At 37.7% G+C, this 13921-nt stretch overlaps 1 protein-coding gene across 1 annotated transcript; it reads left to right on the top strand.

Annotated features, from left to right (window-relative positions):
• Positions 1–12658: 12658 nt before the first annotated feature.
• LOC112829253 (olfactory receptor 4C12-like) lies at positions 12659–13570 on the top strand. Its single transcript, XM_025878725.2, has one exon. It carries the CDS (start codon positions 12659–12661, stop codon positions 13568–13570), a length of 912 nt encoding a protein of 303 aa, XP_025734510.1.
• Positions 13571–13921: the final 351 nt, after the last annotated feature.

Below are 13921 nucleotides of genomic sequence, written 5' to 3'. Positions count from 1 at the left end.
TCTATTTCTGGGCTCTCTATTCTGTTCCATTGATCTATGTGTCTGTTTTTGTGCCAGTACCATACTGTCTTGATGACGACAGCTTTGTAATAGAGCTGGAAGTCCGGAATTGTGATGCTGCCAGCTTTGCTTTTCTTTTTCAACATTCCTCTGGCTATTCGGGGTCTCTTCTGGTTCCATACAAATTTTAGGATTATTTGCTCCATTTCTTTGAAAAGCGTTGATAGTATTTTTGATGGAGATTGCATTGAATGTTAGATTGCTCTAGGTAGTGTTGACATCTTCACAATATTTTTTGTGCCAATCCATGAGCATGGAACGTTTTTCCATTTCTTTGTGTCTTCCTCAATTTCTTTCCTGAGTATTTTATAGTTCTCTGAGTACAGATTCTTGGCCTCTTTGGTTAGATTTATTCCTAGGTATCTTATGGTTTTGGGTGCAATTGTAAATGGGATCGACTCCTTAATTTCTCTTTCTTCTGTCTTGTTGGTGCATAGAAATGTCACTGATTTCTGTGCATTGATTTTATATTCTGCCACTTTACTGAGTTCCTGTATGAGTTCTAGCAGTTTTGGGTGGAGTCTTTTGGGTTTTCCACATAGAGTATCACATCATGTGTGAAGAGAGTTTGATTTTTCTTTGCTGATTCAGATGCTTTTTATTTCTTTTTGTTTTCTGATTGCTGAGGCTAGGAGGAGTAGTACTATGTTAAATAGCAGTGGTGATAGTGGACATCCCTGCCATATTCCTACCTTAGGAGAAAAGCTCAATTTTTCCCCATTGAGAATGATATTCACTTTGGTTTTTTCATAGATGGCTTTTATGGTACTGAGGTATGTACCCTGTATCCCTATACTCTGAAGAGTTCTGATCAAGAAAGGATGCTGTACTTTATCAAATGCTTTTTCTGCATCTATTGAGAGGATCATATGGTTCTTGTTCTTTCTTTTCTTAATGTATTGTATCATATTGATTGATTTGCTGATGTTCAACCAACCTTGCAGACAGGGATAAATCCCACTTGGTTGTGGTGTATAATCCTTTTGGATTCTATTGGCTAGTATTTTGGTGAGAATTTTTGCATCCATGTTCATCAAGGATATTGGTCTGTAATTCTCCTTTTTGTTGGGGTTTTTGTGTGGTTTTGGGATCAAGGTAATTGTGGCATCATAAAATGAGTTTGGAGTTTTCCTTCCATTTCTAATTTTTGGAACAGTTTCAGAAGAATAGGTATTAATTCTTCTTGAAATGTTTGGTAGAATTCCCCTGGGAAGTCATCTGGCCATGGGCTTTTTTGGGGAGATTTTTGATGACTGCTTCAATTTCCTTAGTGGTTATAGGTTTGTTCAGGTTTTCTATTTCATCCTGGTTCAGTTTTGGTAGTTGATACATCTCTAGGAATGCACCCATTTCTTCCAGATTGTCTAATTTGCTGGCATAGAGTTGCTCATAATATGTTCTTATAATTGTTTGTATTTCTTTGGTGTTGGTTGTGATCTCTCCTCTTTCACTCATGATTTTATTTATTTGGGGCATTTCTCTTTTTGTTTTGATAAGTCTGGCCAGAGGGGTTTATCAATCTTGGTAATTCTCTCAAAGAACCAGCTCCTAGTTTCGTTGATCTTTCTACTGTTCTTTTGGTTTCTAGTTCATTGATTTCTGCTCTGGTCTTTATGATTTCTCTTCTCCTGCTGGGTTTAGGCTTTATTTGCTGTTCTATCTCCAGCTCCTTTAGATGTAGGGTTGGATTGTGTATTTGAGACCTTTCTTGTTTCTTGAGAAAGGCTTGTATTGCTATATACTTTCCTCTTAGGACCGCCTTTGCTGTGTCCCAAAGATTTTGACAGTTGTGTTTTCATTTTCAATATTTCTATGAATTTCTAAAGTTCTTCTTTAATTTCCTGGTTGACCCATTCGTTCTTTAGTAGGATGCTCTTTAGCCTCCATGTATTTGAGTTCTGTCTGTCTTTCGTCTTGTGATTGAGTTGTAGTTTCAAAGCATTGTGGTCTGAAAATATGCAGGGAATGATCCCAGTCTTTTGGTACTGGTTAAGACCTGATTTGTGACCTAGGATGTGATCTATTTGGTAGAATGTTCCATGGGCACTAGAGAAGAATGTGTATTCTGTTGCTTTGGGATAGAATGTTCTGAATATGTCTGTGAAGTCCATTTGGTCCAGTGTGTCATTTAAAGTCTTTATTTCCTTGTTGGTCTTTTGCTTAGATGACCTGTCCATTTCAGGGAGGGGTGTGTTAAAGTCCCCCACTATTATTATATTTTTGTCAATGTGTTTCTTTGCTTTTGTTATTAATTGGCTTATATAATTGGTGGCTCCCATGTTAGGGGCATAGATATTTACAACTGTGAGATCCTCTTTTTGGATAGACCCTTTAAGTAGGATATAGTGTCCTTCCTCATCTCTTACTACAGTCTTTGGTTTAAAATCTAATTTGTCTGATATAAGGATTGCCACCCCAGCTTCCTTTTTTTTGGTGTCCATTAGCATGGTAAATGATTTTCCACCCCCTCACTTTCAATCTGGGGTTGTCTTTGAGTCTAAAATGAGTCTCTTGCAGACAGCATATCGATGGGTCTTGTTTTTTAATTCAATCTGACAGCCTGTGTCTCTTGATTGGGGCATTTAGCCCATTTACATTCAGGGTAACTATTGAAAGATATGAATTTAGTGCTATTGTATTGCCTGTAAGGTGACTGTTACTGTGTATTGTCTGTGTTCCTTTCTGGTCTATGTTACTTTTAGGCTCTCTCTTTGCTTAGAGGACCCCTTTCAATATTTCTTGTAGGGCTGGTTTCGTGTTTGCAAATTCCTTTAGTTTTTGTTTGTCCTAGAAGCTTTTTATCTCTCTTTCTATTTTGAATGGCAGCCTAGCTGTATATAGTATTCTTGGCTGCACATTTTTCTCGTTTAGTGCTCTGAAGATATCATGCCAGTCCTTTCTGGCCTGCCAGGTCTCTGTGGATAGGTCTGTTGCCAATCTAATGTTTCTACCATTGTAGGTTACAGATTTCTTCTCCCGAGCTGCTTTCAGGATTTTCTCTTTGTCTCTGAGACTCGTAAGTTTTACTATTAGATGTCGGGTTGTTGTCGTATTTTTATTGATTATGAGGGGGGTTCTTTGTGCCTCCTGGATTTTGATGCCTGTTTCCTTCCCCAAATTAGGCAAGTTCTCTGCTATAATTTGCTCCAATATCCCTCTGCCCCCTCCCTTTTTCTTCTTCTTCTGGGATCCGACTTATTCTAATGTTGTTTTGTCTTATGGTATCACTTATCTCTCGAATTCTGCTCTCGTGATCCAGTAGTTGTTTATCTCTCTTTTTCTCAGCTTCTGTATTTTCCATCATTTGGTGTTCTTTTTCACTAATTCTCTCTTCCGCCTCATTTATCCTAGCAGTTAGTGTTTCCAGTTTTGATTGCACCTCACTTATAGCCTTTTTGATTTTGACTTGTTTAGACTTTAGTTCTTTTATTTCTCCACAAAGGGTTTCTTTCATAACTTCCATGTTTTTTTTCACGCCCATCTAATATCTTTAAAATCATCCTTCTGAACTCCAGTTTGACATCTTCCTAATGTCTGTATTGCTTCAGTCCCTGGCAGTCGGTACTGCCTCTTGCTACTTTTGTTGAGGTGATTTTTTCCATCTGTCATTTTGTCCAGAGGAGAATAGATGAATGAGAGAACAAAATGCTAACAGGGTAACTACGTCTCCAAAAAATATACTCTAAGAAATCAGAAAAAACCTGAAACTGGGGGAAGAGAAAGGAAAGAAAGAAAAAAGAAAAAGAAAAAGATTAAAACAAACATAAATAGAACAAAACAAAAGAAGAAAAAACAGAATATGATGAAATATGATCAGGCTGGTGAATAGATCAGTGCCACACACTAGATTTTGGGCATATTTTGGTCTGTTAGAAGAAAGTGCTTCCCAAAATTTTAAAGAAAGAAAAACTTTTATATGTACAAAAATAAGGGTTAACACGATGAAGGGATGGAATATGAGTGTAAAGATGAAAATTATAAAAGATTTTATAAAAGGAATTGATAAGAAGTTGTTTGAAAAAAGAAAGAAGAGGATTTAAAAAAAAGAAAAAAAAGGGAGAGAATGTGATCAAGAGGAGACTAGAATAACAGCATACACTAGAGATTTAGGGTATATTTTGATCTGTTAGAAGAAAGTGTATCTCAAAATTTTAAAGAGAGAACAACTTATATATATGCCAAAAATTAGGGTAACCACTATGAAGGGATAGACCATGACTCTAAAAATGAAAAATAAAAATGGTTTTTAAGAAAGGGATTGATAAGATGTTGGTTGAAAAAGGGAAAAACAAAAATTCAAAAAAAAGTACAGTTAAAAAAAATTAACTTTGAAAGACTAAAGAATCATGGTAAAAAGGCCATGAATTCTATATGCAGTATTCCCCTAGCGATGGAGTTCTGCCGTTCTCTTTGATTGGTAAACTTGGTCTTGGCTGGCTGGTCTTGTGGATCTTCTGGGGGAGGGGTCTGTTGCCTTGGTTCCCAAATGTCTTTGCCTGAGGCGGAATTGCCCCACCCTTGCCGGGTCCAGGCTAAGTAATCTGCTCTGGTTTGCTCTCAGGAGCTTTTGTTTCCCGCAAGCTTTCGGTACAGCTTTGGAGGATTAGAGTGAAAATGGCCGCCTCCCAATCTCCACCCTGGATGAGCGGAGAACTCATGGCCTGCTCCTCAGTGTGCCTCAGAGAAAAGCAGTCAATCACTCCCATCTCCCTGGTCTCCGGCCCACTCCATGCTCACCAGGCCTGTGACCGAGCGTTTCTATCTCTGGCACACGACCCCATGTGGAGTCTCCAAACCCAGCAGATCCCTGTGGTGTGCTCCCGTGCCACTCTTCTCGGGGGAGGAAGGGGACTCTCCCTGGATCTGCCACTTGTTCGGTCCCTGCTGGAAGAGCAGTGGCCCAACTGTGTCACCGATCACAGTTTATGGCAACCCCGAGCTGAGATCCCGTGCCTTGGCTCTGTCTCTGCAGCTGCCTTCCCCACTCTGATACCTGGGAGCTCTGCCACACTCAGGCAACGCCGGTCCTTCTGTGACCCCAAGGGTCCTGAGACCACACTGTCCCCGAGGGTTCCACCCCCGCTTAGCCACTGGTGTGACGTCCCTCCGCGGAGCCGACTTCTAAAAGTTCCGATTTTGTGCTCCACAGCTCTATCACTTGCCAGAAGCGGCCGACGAGGCCCTCTCCCCCACCTTCAATCCTCCCGAATATCGCCTCGGATTCACTTCTCCGCATGTCCTACCTTCCAGTAACTGGTCTCTTTTCTGTTCAGAGAGTTGTTGCTATTCTTTTCTTCAATCTCCTGTTGAGTTCGTAGCTGTTTGGAATGGTTTGATCCCTATCCAGCTGAATTCCTGGGACCAGACAAAATCCAGGTCCCCTACTCCTCTGCCATCTTTCTCCTCCTCAATCTATTTTAAAAATATTTAATTTATTTATTTTACACAGAAAGAGAGAGTATAAGTGGGGGTGGGGGCGGCAGAGAGAGGGAGAAGCTTCCATTGGGCAGAGAGTCTGACATGGGGTTCGATCCCAGGACCCTGGGATCATGACCTGAGCCAAAGGCTGACTGAGCCAGCCAGGTGCCTCTCTAGATCATTTTTCATTCCTATAAGTAATGTATCAGATTTCTAATTACTCCTTCCTTGCCAACACTTACTAATTTCCTTTTTTTCGGAAGGAATTATGGGTACTTAAAGGATGTAAACTGGTATCTTATTGTGGTTTTTATTTGCATTCCCCTGATTTGCAAATACAGATAGTTGTACTTATTTCTGTTCAATTTGGATGCCTTTTATTATTATTTTCTAAACCTAATTTCCACGAGGAACTTGTAATGAGATGCTGAATAGAAGTATTTAGAGTAGACATTCTTGTATTTTTCTGACTTTATGAAGGAGGTTTTTTGGTGAGGTGTAGTTGTTTGTTGGTTTGGTGACTTTCTAAACTATTTTTGTAAAGACTGGAGGTCGTACAGCAATAAAGAATAAAAAAATTATAGAGTTTGGAAAGGAATTAAACTATGTATTTCCAAAGTTTGGGGGTTTGTATGTAGAAAAATCATGACTGCATATACAACCATATTGCTGTATAAAAGGTAATATATGAAAATACGTTCTCTGCACCAAGAATAAAAACATTGGAAAATTAAATTGAAAAACACTATTGAAATTACGTAAAAATGAAAATAGGAATAAGCCTAATAGATTATGTGAAAGAACTTTGGAAATTTTACACTACCTGATTTCAAGACTTCATATAAAGATACAGTAACCAATATAAGATAAACATATAGATATATAGAACAGAATAGAGTCCAAAAATAAGCCAGCACACATAGAGTTACTTGCTTTTCACAAAACATTATTAAAACAGTTATGGAGAAAAGAAAAGTCTTTCCACTAAAAGGTGCTGGAATAAGTAAATATTCATATGGGTAATAATGAACCTCAGCTTGTAAGTCACATCACATAAAACATTAATTTGAAATGAATCACACACCTCAAGATAAGAGTAAAAACTATAAGTCTTCTAGAAGAAAACTGGACCATATCTAGGAAGACGGGTTTAACAAAGATTTCATAGTTAACATCAGTTAGTTTTAGAATTTAATATCAACAGCCAAACATCAAATATTTTAGAAGAAAATATAGGTGAATATCTTTGTAACCTTGAGGTGTGAAATTTTTTGTTTAAAGGAAACATAAAAACCTTTTTTACATAAATAAAAGATATATAAACACCAATATTTAAACTATGAAGTGCTGTTAATGGAAGAACCTTAAATGCAAAGAATAAAAAACATCTGCAAGACACTGAAGTTACAAATAATTATTGCTTACAATACATAATGAGCTTCTACAAATTGAAAATAGAGACAAATGGAAAATGGGCCAAAGATACTAACAGGCATTCAACCAAAAGAAAGATGTAGTGAATAAACATGTGGAGTAATAATCAGCTTATTAGTAATTTTGGAAAAGTCAAGGAATCCCACAATGAGATAACGTTCTACATTCATTTAATTTGCAAAAATTAAGAAGTTTGAGATTACCATGTGATGTAGAGGATATGAACCAATGGGATGTATTTTACATTGCTGCTGGAAGTATATATTAATACAACTACTTTGGAAAGTAATTAGGCATTATCTAGTAATCTTGAACTTCCCATAACCTTGATTCTTAGGTTCAACTGCTAGATACATACTCAAGCAATAGTTGGTATGTGTCCATCTGGAGTTGTGTGCCAGAGTCTTCATAGTAGCCTGTCAGTAATACTGAATATGTGGAACTACCCAGAAATCTGTCAACCAACATCAGCTGTGAAGTACCAGCACCAGCAGGAGAATTTTGCCTGTGCCCAAGGAATGTACTTCAGGATACAGACTCATACTTCAGACTTCAGCACTGGAGGTCTGCAGAGCAAGTGGTTTGGGGGAGAGAGGGTGAGCATATTTGTTATTCTGTGATGAGAAATAATTCATGAAAATGAAAAAAAAAGTCTGAGAAGGTGATTTCTTTAGTCCCTTGAAAACAGATTCTCAAAATTTTGGTGAAAATTTCATCTCAAGTTTGAGATTTTTTTTTTAGTAGAAATATGGCTGCCAAATGTCTACAATAGCCAAACTGTGGAAAGAGCCAAGATGTCTATGGACAGATGAATGGATAAAGAAGATGTGGTTCATATATAGAGTGGAATATTACTCAGTCATCAGGATGAATATTTACCATTTACATCAGACATGGATGGAACTGGAGGGTATTATGCTGAGCAAAATAAGTCAATCAAAGAAAGACTAGTATCCTATGGTCTCACTCATATGTGGAATATAAGAAACAGGGCAGAGGACCATAGGGGAAGGGAGGGAAAACAGAAAGGGAAGTCATCAGAGAGGGAGAAAAGCCATGAGAGACTCTTAACTCTAGGAAACAAACTGAGGGTTGTTGGAGGGGTGGTGGGTGGGGGGATGGGTAACTGGGTGATGGGCAGGCATTAAGAAGGGCATGTGAAGTGATGAGTACTGGGTGTTATATGAAACTGATAAATTATTGAACACTGCATCTGAAACTAATGATGTACTATAAGTTGGCTAATTGAATTTAAATTTTAAAAAAGGAAGAAAAAGAAATATGGTTGTCATTCATTCATTTATTCATTCCCATACATCTCTTTAATCCTCAGAACAATAGCATGTATTGTTAGTTCCTTTTTGAAGACAAGAAAAGTTAAGTCTGAGAAAGGTAAATAACTTATTTCAAGGTAAGAAAACATTTGGCACTCACTGCTTAAATTGGAGGCTGGGTCTGTGTTTATGTGAGGTCCAGGTGCTTTAAGTTATCTTTGCTCCTCTTTCAAATAAGCCAGTTATAACTGGGGTTTTTCAGTTGCTTGATGTAATTTAACTCTCTGTTCAAGTAATTTTCAGCTAACTGATAGTGACAATGAAAGCTTATAGTCAACTGGAATATGCGATTGGAAAAGAACAATTGATTGGACTTAACTCTAACAGAATGGAGCCACAAATGCTTTGGTGGGCTCACATAGAGACCTTGTTCATTGGTCACATTCACCAAATGGTATAGTGTGGCTCAATCCCCTCTCCTCTATATCTAATCTCAACCATGGGTAATGTTTGTTTGTTTGTTTGTTTTTGGTTTCAATTTCAACATCACTTTGTCCCTGAACATTCCACCTTCACCCCAGTTTAAGGCATGTTCCCATTACAGCACTGTGTTCTTTTTTATAATGTTCACCACTCTCTTCTTTTTTTAATAGTTGAATTCTTGCATATGAGGGCAGAGACACTATCTGGGCTGTGAGGGCAGATATGTATTTAAATTTTAGTTTTATGGGTGGCTCAGTCATTTAAGCCTCCAACTCTTGATTTTGGCTCAGGTCATGATCTTGGGGTCCTGGGATTGAGACCTGTGTTGGGCTTTGCACTCAGGGGGGAGTCTGCTTCAGGATTTTCTCTCTCTCTCTCTGCCCCTAGTCCACTCGCACATGCCCTCTCTCTCTTTCGCTCTCTCTCTCTCTGTATCTCTAAAATAAATAAATAAATAAATAAATAAATAAATAAATAAATAAATCTTTAAAAATAAATAAATTTTAGTTCTGCCACTATTCACTTCTGATCTTGGGTAAATTACCTATACTCATAGTGCCTCAGTTTCCTTATTTGTATAATGAAAATAATAATAGTGCCTATCACAAAGGTACCTTATGTAATGTGTTTAATACAGGGCCTGGCATTTAGCACTCAATAGTTAGTTACTGTCATTATTATTGTTGAACAACACTGTGCCTGGTATATTTTAGATGTTCCATGAGCATTTATTGGAAAAAAAAAAAGAAATGAAGAATTTAGGTTCTAACTGTACCCTGATAATTATCCTATTCCTGTAGATCAATTCTAACCCATGTCAAAAATGTCCTTCTGTGGTCAGAGGGACTATAGTAGGAAGGGAGAAGCATTTCACTGCCATTTTGGCAAGGGCTGCTAAAATTAACTACTCTTCCCTTGGGAAAATAGCATAGCGGTGAGTCACTACTTAAATAAAACTGGTGCCTCTTTCTTGTGAGAACTGAAGGAGTCGAGCAGGACTGTGAGGATTCCTTGGTAGAGTGAACCACAAAGGCAGTGCCTCTCCCTGACTACATCTGTGGCTAGACCTGGGGAGCGAGTGAAATGATGGGAGAAAGTGGGTGCCTTCTGAGGACCAAAGTATGTAACTCAGCACTGAGCACAGATGTTCTGAAAAAAGGCTCAGAAGAATTGGCTTCAAGAGATTCCTCATCCCAGAGACTTTTAGTCAACTGCTGATGTTTTGGTAATTGGATTTGCTTTTTTGGCTCTAGAAATGGCTGCCATGTTCTTAGGGTCTATATCAAGTCTCTCACACCAAGTTATACAGAAAAAATTAAAAACCTATAGACTTCTGTGAATCTCATAGAAATAGAAATGTGCTAAGCTGCAGAAATCTCTCCCACTCCCTGCAACCCAAATTCCTTTTAAATACAAAGTGAATGTGTCTGCTATCTGGGATTGTTTATTATCTGAACAGGTCAGACCAGGGTGAGAAGTCCCAGAGATGTAGGGAGGGTAGATATGTAAGGAAAGCACAGTTTTCTTCTTTTTGATTTTACTTCAGAATTTTCTTTTCTGGAAACACTTTGATTTTTTTTTTGAACAGTAAGTTTACATAAATCAACATGACCAAGACTCTGGTTTCATATACCTTGAATTGAAGAAAACCCTAATGGAGTTTAAGTATTGATGAGTCTGCCAAGAACCAACTGTTGACAAGACAGTAGTTTACAACCCTCAGCACTGAGTTAGGCAAAAATAACTTTTTTTTTTCTGACCAGTTTGTGTGTAAGGACAACCTATGACTTCTTGATTTGTGAGCATTTTTCTCTGATGTTGATCCTAAGGGCCATAATCAGCAAGTGAGTTTGATAAAAAGTTCAGACGTTAAGACAGCACTTGTTGGAATTATTACAATACACTTATTAAGTCTTTCTTAGATCATTTTGTAGTGTGTCCTTTTTTCTCCTCCTTTTTTGGTTTTACTTTTTCTCCTCTCCTCCCTTTCTGTCTCTACATCCCCTTTGTTGCTCTCTCTCAAATGCTTTCTAATATCTAATATTGGCTAAATTGAGTAGGGTTATAAAACTAGTAAAACACAACACTGTACAAAGCATTTATTTGAATAGTGAACAGAATTTACATTTAGTTTCCTGGAAAAATCCATACTTGGTCATAGAATCAAATTTGGAAGGAGTATATTATTTTATGTTTGGGATATGTCTTCAGCAAATCAATTAATGAATGGACAATAAATCTCACAAACAAAGCAAGCAAATTAAATAAAAATTAAGTATTTATATTAAAGATTCTTTTAATCACTTGCTTTAAAATTTTTCTGTTTTAAATCTGATGACCTTTATTTTTGACATTTATCACTGTTTTTCTTATTCTCCTGTTTCTTCTTACTTGTTTAGCTTACACTTTCAGAATCTTTGCCTTTTGAAGATGTTCAGAGACAATTTTGAGGGATTTCTTTGGTGATACTCCCGTGAGAACAGGAAAATCATATTAACAATAATAGTAAATTTAGGAGCACCTGGGTGGCTCAGCAGTTAAGCATCTGCCTTCAGCTCAGGTCATGATCCCAGGGTCCTGGGATTGAGCCCTGCTTTGGGCTCCCTGCTCAGCAGGAAGCCTGCTTCTCCCTCACCCTCTCCCCTTGCTTGTGTTCCCTCTCTCGCTGTGTCTCTCTCTGTCAAATAAATCAATAAAATCTTTTTTTTAAATTTTTATTGTTATTTTAATCACCATATATTACATCATTAGTTTTTGGTGCAGTGTTCCATGATTCATTGTTTATTCATAAATCAATAAAATCTTTAAAAAAATAATAGTAAATTTAAAATGATTTAATCTTCACAACAATCTTAAATACAGATATATTTAGTCCCTACTTTAACAGATGAAAAAATTGAAGTACAGAGAGATAAAATAAATTGATGTTATGTAGTTAATCAGGGGTGCATCCCAGATTCCAAGCTAAGTCTTTGGATTTTAAACCCATTTCTCTTTGCTCTTTTTCCTTTATTTCTCTCCCTCTTTCTTTTGCTTCTTTTTTTCTTCTCCCTCTCTCAGTGAATGTTTTATGAGTATTTACTTTTTGGCCATCACTGGGAATACAAAAATGAATAAGATTACAATTTCAGTAAGGCACATATTTGCCTTCAAGGACACACCCTGTTGAAGAACAAGAGATGAGTATGAGACAATGTGGCAAGTGCCCTAAGGGCCACTTACCACCTTCTCTGAGATTGGGAGGAGGTCCAACACCATTTTTAGTCTTGAGGAAGCTGAGAAGTTACCAGACAAGTAAAGTAGGAAAAAGTATGGCTTGTGAAAGGATTTTTATATGTCTTTGAGTCTTTTCATATGACCTCAATTAGAACAAATTAGATTTTTCACTGGTAAACATGTCCAGACATTTTAGAGGTAAAATATATAAATCTTTGGGTGTATGTGAATGTGCCACATGTATGGCTATATCATGGATTGGCTCTTCCAAATTGATGCATGGTATTTTTCTTTTCTGATTTTAAATGTTACACATTTTTGTTGTAGAAAATTAAAAAAAGGGGTGCCTGAGTGGCTCAGCTGGTTAAGCCTCTGACTCTTGTTTTCAGCTTAGGTAATGATTTCAGGGTCATGGGAATGAGCCCGCACTGATTGTGGAGTGTGCTTAGGATTCTCTCTTTCCCTCTCTCCCTCTGCCCTGCCCCCCACTTGTGCTATCTCTCTTTCTCTCTCCCAAAACAAAAACAAAAACAAAAACAAAAACAAAACAAAATCAGGAAATTATAAAGAACAAAAAAATACCACCTATATTGTCACTTGTAAGAATATAAAAAATGAAACAGTTGATAGGGTCTTGTGCTTGTTTTTGCCTTCTGTAAAACTAGAAAAAATAAGGCACTCCATGAATATTTATTCATTAGGTAAAGGTGTCATTATTGAGGATGAATGTGACTTTCTTTTCAGGGAAGTCACTTGTCACCTGAACTGAATTGATGGACAAGATGAATAATGTGACGGAATTCATCCTCCTGGGCTTGACTCAAAATGTGGATCTTCAGAAATTCTCATTTGTTGTGTTTTTAATTGTCTACTTGATCATCTTGGCAGGCAACTTACTCATCATGATCATCATCAGCATCAACAGGGCCCTGGAAACCCCCATGTACTTCTTCCTGTCTAACTTATCCCTTATAGATGGCTGTTGTTCTTCCTCTATGACCCCTAAAATGCTTGCTGACTCTCTTACTGTGAGAAAAATAATCTCTTTTAGGGGATGTATGACTCAAGTCTTTGCTGAGCATTTTTTTGGTGCTGCTGAGATTATCCTTCTCACAGTGATGGCCTATGACCGCTATGTGGCCATCTGCAAACCCTTGCACTACACAACCATCATGAGTCAACAGGTGTGTAGCCTCCTTATGGGAGTGGTCTGGGCTGGAGCCTTTGTCCATGCAACCATTCAGATCTTCTTCATAATCTGGCTGCCCTTCTGTGGCCCCAATGTCATAGATCATTTCATGTGTGACTTAAACCCTTTGTTGAAACTTGTCTGCATGGACACTCATACCCTTGGTCTCTTTGTTGCTGCCAATAGTGGGTTCATCTGTTTGTTAAACTTCCTCCTTTTGGTGGTCTCCTATGTGGTCATTTTGCACTCCATAAGGACCTATAGCTTGGAGGGGAGGCGTAAAGCCCTCTCTACCTGTGTCTCTCACATCACTGTGGTCATTTTATTTTTTGTGCCCTGTGTATTTGTGTATCTGCGTCCAATGATCACCTTTTCCATTGATAAAGCCGTGGCTGTGTTTTATACCATGATAACTCCCATGTTAAACCCTTTAATCTACACCTTGAGAAATTCGGAGGTGAAAAATGCCATAAAGAAGCTCTGGATCAAAAGGTGAGTTCAGTGGAGAAATAATCACAATAGTGTAAAATGACTTTATCTTTTGAATGGCAAAGAGAGAATAATATAATTTCTATGGTTCAGGGCCAGTGAACACTATATGTAAAAGTATGTTGATGTTGGCATATAAGTCCTCTGAGGAAAGGCCCAGGCAGGAAGTTATTTATCATTTAAAAATATCTCATTTACATTTATTTATTGCCCATTAATTTTCAAACTTTGATTACTTTCAGAATCAATTGGAATTCTTATTAAAATGCACATTTCCAGGATACAGGCTCTAGAGATTCTAATTCAGTGGGACTGTTCCTGGATTGGCATATTTGCATTTTAAACAAATTATGCAGAT

This window comes from Callorhinus ursinus, unplaced genomic scaffold (genome assembly GCF_003265705.2).
Source record: "Callorhinus ursinus isolate GAN/ISIS: 27379988/994484 unplaced genomic scaffold, GSC_fseal_2.0 scaffold21, whole genome shotgun sequence".
NCBI classification, from domain to species: Eukaryota; Metazoa; Chordata; class Mammalia; order Carnivora; family Otariidae; genus Callorhinus; species Callorhinus ursinus.
The sequence above is the reverse complement of the archived record's forward strand: the minus strand, read 5'-3'. Positions and strand labels throughout refer to the sequence as shown.

Excerpts from the sequence above, each read along its gene's own strand:
- LOC112829253 (XM_025878725.2), top strand. The coding sequence starts at position 12,659 with ATGGACAAGATGAATAATGTGACGGAATTCATCCTCCTGGGCTTGACT.